The sequence below is a fragment of the Chrysemys picta genome, chromosome 17, assembly GCF_011386835.1.
Source record: "Chrysemys picta bellii isolate R12L10 chromosome 17, ASM1138683v2, whole genome shotgun sequence".
Taxonomy (NCBI): domain Eukaryota; kingdom Metazoa; phylum Chordata; order Testudines; family Emydidae; genus Chrysemys; species Chrysemys picta.
The window spans coordinates 26527849-26534221 of record NC_088807.1 but is presented as its reverse complement, the minus strand read 5'-3'; the positions used below and the strand labels follow the sequence as shown (position 1 = coordinate 26534221).

Below are 6373 nucleotides of genomic sequence, written 5' to 3'. Positions count from 1 at the left end.
GTCAGTCCGCCCCGCTCCCTGCTCGTCACAGCTCCCCTTTCCCCACCTTGTCCCCAATGCAACCCCCCTGCAACATCCCAGGTCAGTCCGCCCCGCTCCCTGCTCGTCACAGCTCCCCTTTCCCCACCTTGTCCCCAATGCAACCCCCCTGCAACATCCCCAGGTCAGTCCGCCCCGCTGCCTGCTCGTCACAGCTCCCCTTTCCCCACCTCGTCCCCAATGCAACCCCCCTGCAACATCCCCAGGTCAGTCCGCCCCGCTGCCTGCTCGTCACAGCTCCCCTTTCCCCACCTTGTCCCCAATGCAACCCCCCTGCAACATCCCCAGGTCAGTCCGCCCCGCTGCCTGCTCGTCACAGCTCCCCTTTCCCCACCTTGTCCCCAATGCAACCCCCCTGCAACATCCCCAGGTCAGTCCGCCCCCGCTCCCTGCTCGTCACAGCTCCCCTTTCCCCACCTTGTCCCCAATGCAACCCCCCTGCAACATCCCCAGGTCAGTCCGTCCCGCTCCCTGCTCGTCACAGCTCCCCTTTCCCCACCTTGTCCCCAATGCAACCCCCTGCAACATCCCCAGGTCAGTCCGCCCCGCTCCCTGCTCGTCACAGCTCCCCTTTCCCCACCTTGTCCCCAATGCAACCCCCCTGCAACATCCCCAGGTCAGTCCGCCCCGCTCCCTGCTCGTCACAGCTCCCCTTTCCCCACCTTGTCCCCAATGCAACCCCCCTGCAACATCCCCAGGTCAGTCCGCCCCGCTGCCTGCTCGTCACAGCTCCCCTTTCCCCACCTTGTCCCCAATGCAACCCCCCTGCAACATCCCCAGGTCAGTCCGCCCCGCTGCCTGCTCGTCACAGCTCCCCTTTCCCCACCTTGTCCCCAATGCAACCCCCCTGCAACATCCCCAGGTCAGTCCGCCCCGCTCCCTGCTCGTCACAGCTCCCCTTTCCCCACCTCGTCCCCAATGCAACCCCCCTGCAACATCCCCAGGTCAGTCCGCCCCGCTCCCTGCTCGTCACAGCTCCCCTTTCCCCACCTCGTCCCCAATGCACCCCCCCCTGCAACATCCCCAGGTCAGTCCGCCCCGCTCCCTGCTCGTCACAGCTCCCCTTTCCCCACCTCGTCCCCAATGCAACCCCCCTGCAACATCCCCAGGTCAGTCCGCCCCGCTCCCTGCTCGTCACAGCTCCCCTTTCCCACCTTGTCCCCAATGCAACCCCCCTGCAACATCCCCAGGTCAGTCCGCCCCGCTCCCTGCTCGTCACAGCTCCCCTTTCCCCACCTTGTCCCCAATGCAACCCCCCTGCAACATCCCCAGGTCAGTCCGCCCCCGCTCCCTGCTCGTCACAGCTCCCCTTTCCCCACCTTGTCCCCAATGCAACCCCCCTGCAACATCCCCAGGTCAGTCCGCCCCGCTCCCTGCTCGTCACAGCTCCCCTTTCCCCACCTCGTCCCCAATGCAACCCCCCTGCAACATCCCCAGGTCAGTCCGCCCCGCTCCCTGCTCGTCACAGCTCCCCTTTCCCCACCTTGTCCCCAATGCAACCCCCCTGCAACATCCCCAGGTCAGTCCGCCCCGCTCCCTGCTCGTCACAGCTCCCCTTTCCCACCTCGTCCCAATGCAACCCCCCTGCAACATCCCCAGGTCAGTCCGCCCCCGCTCCCTGCTCGTCACAGCTCCCCTTTCCCCACCTTGTCCCCAATGCAACCCCCCTGCAACATCCCCAGGTCAGTCCGCCCCCGCTCCTGCTCGTCACAGCTCCCCTTTCCCCACCTTGTCCCCAATGGTGTATTCGGGCGGCGAGGACATGCAGATGCCGGCGATGCTGATCTGTGGGACATCCTCAATGGGGGCCTGTGGCACCAGCACCTGGTGGGTCTGGATCCGGCTCTGGATGGCACCGATGATGGACTCCACCTTGTCCTTGGGCATGGGCTTGCCGTGCCAGTTCTCCATGTCCTCCACACCTGGCATCGAACCACCCCCAGGGAGCGAGCAGAAGTGAGACAGGGCTCGGGGAAGGGAGTGGGGACTGGGAGCCAGGACTCCTGGGTTCTCTCCCCGGCTCTGGAAGGGGAGTGGGGGCTGGTGGGGTAGAGCAGGGGGGACTGGGAGCCAGGACTCCTGGGTTCTCTCCCCAGCTCTGGGAGCGGAGTGGGGGCTGGTGGGTCAGAGCAGGGGGGGCTGGGAGCCAGGACTCCTGGGTTCTCTCCCCAGCTCTGGGAGCGGAGTGGGGGGCTGGTGGGGTAGAGCAGGGGAGACTGGGAGCCAGGACTCCTGGGTTCTCTCCCTGGCTCTGGAAGGGGAGGCCTCACCCTCAGCTCTCCTGAGGTCCCTACTCTGTCGCACCCCACAATAGCTGACAGAAGGGGAGAAAGAGCCACTGAACCCCCTCCCCACAAGCATGGCCCTCCCTCCCGCCAGGCCTCCCCAGCCGGGAGCCAGCCGTGGGGCCCCAGGCCATGGCCTGCAGCACTCAGAGCCCACTCACCGGGGATGCCTCGTCCCTTGTAGGTCTTGGCTACGATGGCCGTGGGCTTCCCCTTCCCCTGAGCCGCCTGCCGCAGGGCCTCGCCCAGCTCCTCCACGGCGTGGCCATTCACCACGTAGGTGTTCCACCTGCCGGGGAGGGAGCGGTTAGCCAGCCCCAGGGCTGCCCACCCCACCCAGGGCCCCGGCCCCCATGGCACTCACCCAAAGGCCTCGCAGCGGCGGCGGTAAACCTCCATGTCGTGGCACAGCGGCGTCGCCTCGCTCTGGCCCAGCCGGTTGACGTCCACGATGGCCACCAGGTTATCACGAGCCGGTAGTGGGAGCCGAAAGCCAGAGCCTCCCAGACAGAGCCCTCCGACACCTCCCCGTCACCGAGCAGGCAGAACACGCGATAGCTGGCCAGAGGGGCAGGGTCATGGCCAGGCCGCGCCTCCCTGAGCGCCCCCTGGCTCAGAGCGGGTGGGCTCACGGCCAGGCCACGCCTCCCTGAGAGCCCCCTGGCTCAGAGCACGCGGGCTCACGGCCAGGCCACGCCTCCCTGAGAGCCCCCTGGCTCAGAGCGGGCGGGCTCACGGCCAGGCCACGCCTCCCTGAGAGCCCCCTGGCTCAGAGCGGGCGGGCTCACAGCCAGGCCACGCCTCCCTGAGCGCCCCCCCCCCCTCAGAGCACGCAGGCTCACGGCCAGGCCACGCCTCCATGAGCGCCCCCCCCCTCAGAGCACGCGGGCTCACAGCCAGGCCATGCCTCCCTGGGCGCCCCCTGGCTCAGAGCGGGTGGGCTCACGGCCAGGCCACGCCTCCCTGAGAGCCCCCTGGCTCAGAGCGGGCGGGCTCACGGCCAGGCCACGCCTCCCTGAGAGCCCCCTCGCTCAGAGCGGGCGGGCTCACGGCCAGGCCACGCCTCCCTGAGAGCCCCCTGGCTCAGAGCGGGCGGGCTCACGGCCAGGCCACGCCTCCCTGAGCGCCCCCCCCCCGCTCAAAGCAGGCGGGCTCACGGCCAGGCCACGCCTCCCTGAGCGCCCCCCCCCTCAGAGCACGCGGGCTCACGGCCAGGCCACGCCTCCATGAACGCCCCCCCAGCTCAGAGCGGGCGGGCTCACGGCCAGGCCACGCCTCCCTGAGCGCCCCCCCCCCTCAGAGCACGCGGGCTCACGGCCAGGCCACGCCTCCATGAGCGCCCCCCCCAGCTCAGAGCGGGCGGGCTCACGGCCAGGCCACGCCTCCCTGAGCGCCCCCCGGCTCAGAGCGGGTGGGCTCACGGCCAGGCCACGCCTCCCTGAGCGCCCCCCCCAGCTCAGAGCGGGTGGGCTCACGGCCAGGCCACACCTCCCTTAGCGCCCCCCGGCTCAGAGCACATGGGCTCACGGCCAGGCCACGCCTCCCTGAGCGCCCCCCCCCTCAGAGCACGTGGGCTCACGGCCAGGCCACCCCTCCCCAGACCTCCACACAGCCCCAGAAAGGGGGGGGGGGGGTCACAATCAGGCCATGCCTCCCTCAGCTTCCGAACCCCAGTTCCCCCTCCCCACATTGCCACCCAGTTCTCCCCAACCACCTATCCCAGGCTGGGGGAGCCCCCCAGGCACTCACCTGGCCTTGTCGAAGTACTTGCCTACGTAGGCCATCCCGCAGGCCGCGCCCAGGCCCTGCCCCAGTGAGCCCGTGGCCACATCCACGAAGGGCAGCCTCTGGTGGAGAGAGGGGCCACGTGACAGCAGAGAGCACTGGGGGAGACCCCCTCAGTCCCTGCCCCCCCCACTGGGGCACCCCTCAGGACAAGGTGCAGCAGTCCCCCAGCTGCTCTCATTCCCAATGGTGGGTCCCCAGCTCGGATGGGCCCTGTGGCTTTCCACCCCACCGGGAGCAGAGAGAGGCGGCAGGGTGTCATTGGGGGGGGGGGGGGGGGGGGGGGCTGGTATCCCAGGGACCCCCACACTCACCGGGGTGGGGTGTCCCTCCAGGTCACTGTCGATCTTGCGTAGATTCAGCAGCTCTGACTCCTTGAGGAAGCCGGCCTCAGCCCATGCGGCATAGAGCAAGGGGGCAGCGTGGCCCTGTGGGCAGGGGGCAGGGTTAGACCCCCGTGGGGGCAGAGCATGGGCACCCCCAGCATCTCGAAGGTCCAGGCCATGCCCCCAAATGGAACAAGAGAGGACACTGCAGAGGGGAAGCCTCATGCTGCCACCAAGGGAACCCGCACCCGTGCCACCCCCCATAGCCCAGCCACAGGGACCCCCCACCGATCCCCCCATAGCCCAGCCACAGGGACCCCCCACCGATCCCCCCATAGCCCAGCCACAGGGACCCCCACCAATTCCCCCATAGCCGAGCCAGGGGGACCCTTCCCCCTGGCCAAGATAGGACCCCCCACCGATCCCCCCATAGCCCAGCCAGAGGGACCGCTCCCCCAGACCAAGAGGGGACCCCATAGCCCAGCCACAGGGACACCCCCCCAGTTCCCCCATAGCCCAGCCAGGGGGACCCCTCCCCTGGCCAAGAGGGACCCCACGCCCCACCTTGGAGAGGACAAAGCGGTCATTGCTGGGGTGCGCCGGCTGGCTGGCCTGGTAGCGCATGGCCTGGAAGAACAGCACGGCCGCGATCTCGGCCTGCGCTACAGCAGGACGTGGGGTGACTGTGGGGGGAGATGGGGCAGAGTCAGCTGGTGCGGCCCCCCCCAGGCCATAGTGGGATCCCAGCCAAGCCCTCTCCCCACAGAGGGCACAACACCCCCCATTCTGGTCCCATCCAGCCCAGGCCCCGCCCCCAGCAGCCAAGCCCCGCCCCTCCAGACCAGGGGCGGTGCCACAAGGCTTGAGCAGCCCCCCCCATGGAGTGACAGCCCAGCCAATCAGAGCAGAGAGCACGCCTTACTCTCCTCACACCCCCTCCAGCACGTGGGAGGGGGGCAGACCCGTCCTGTGGCCCCCCGCCCCGGAGCCTGCCAGGAGGGGTTAACCCTTGACATACCAGAGTCCCGCCCCCACCCCACGCAAGAGAAGGGCTCCGAGACCCTCCCCGCAGTATCCAGGCCACTTTACTGCCCGCGGGGGAGGGGCACGCACAGAGCCCCCCCGCCTGGCAATGGCGCCCCCCGAGGGGAGGGACGCGCACAGAGCCCCCCCTCCCGCCTGGCAATGGCGCCCCCCGAGGGGAGGGGCGCGCACAGAGCCCCCCCCCGCCCGGCAATGGCGCCCCCCGAGGGGAGGGGCGCGCACAGAGCCCCCCCCGCCCGGCAATGGCGCCCCCCGAGGGGAGGGGCGCGCATAGATCCCCCCCGCCCGGCAATGGCGCCCCCCGAGGGGAGGGACGCGCACAGAGCCCCCCGCCTGGCAATGGCCCCCCCGGGGGGAGGGGCGCGCACGGAGCCCCCCCCCGCCTGGCAATGGCGCCCCCCGAGGGGAGGGACGCGCACAGAGCCCCCCGCCTGGCAATGGCGCCCCCCCGAGGGGAGGGGCGCGCACAGAGCCCCCCCCCGCCTTGCAATGGCGCCCCCCGAGGGGAGGGGCGCGCACAGAGCCCCCCGCCTGGCAATGGCCCCCCCGGGGGGAGGGGCGCGCACGGAGCCCCCCCCCGCCTGGCAATGGCGCCCCCGGGGGGAGGGGCGCGCACAGAGCCCCCCCGCCTGGCAATGGCCCCCCGGGGGGAGGGGCGCGCACGGAGCCCCCCCCGCCTGGCAATGGCCCCCCCGGGGGGAGGGGCGCGCACAGATTCCCCCCCCCCCCCTGGCACTGCCCGGCTCCGCTCACCCCGAGCCCGCAGCGCACGTGGCCCGCAGCGCCCGCACCCGCAGCCGGTTCGCCGCGTCGCGCAGGGCCTGCAGCGGGGGCTGGTCCGGCCGGGGCTCGCCACTGGCCATGCTGCGGCTGGCGGGACCCGCGCGGCGTCTG

The 6373-nt window shown here is 70.8% G+C and overlaps 1 protein-coding gene across 1 annotated transcript; it reads right to left on the bottom strand.

The window, feature by feature from the left end:
* Positions 1 to 1728: 1728 nt before the first annotated feature.
* Positions 1729 to 6342, bottom strand: LOC101938134 (transketolase-like protein 2). Its single transcript, XM_065571297.1, is given in 9 exon segments — positions 1729 to 1961; positions 2486 to 2613; positions 2689 to 2792; positions 2795 to 2882; positions 4074 to 4171; positions 4424 to 4537; positions 5000 to 5092; positions 5094 to 5118; positions 6233 to 6342. Coding segments are annotated over 9 exon segments (975 nt in total). The 3' UTR covers positions 1729 to 1746.
* Positions 6343 to 6373: the final 31 nt, after the last annotated feature.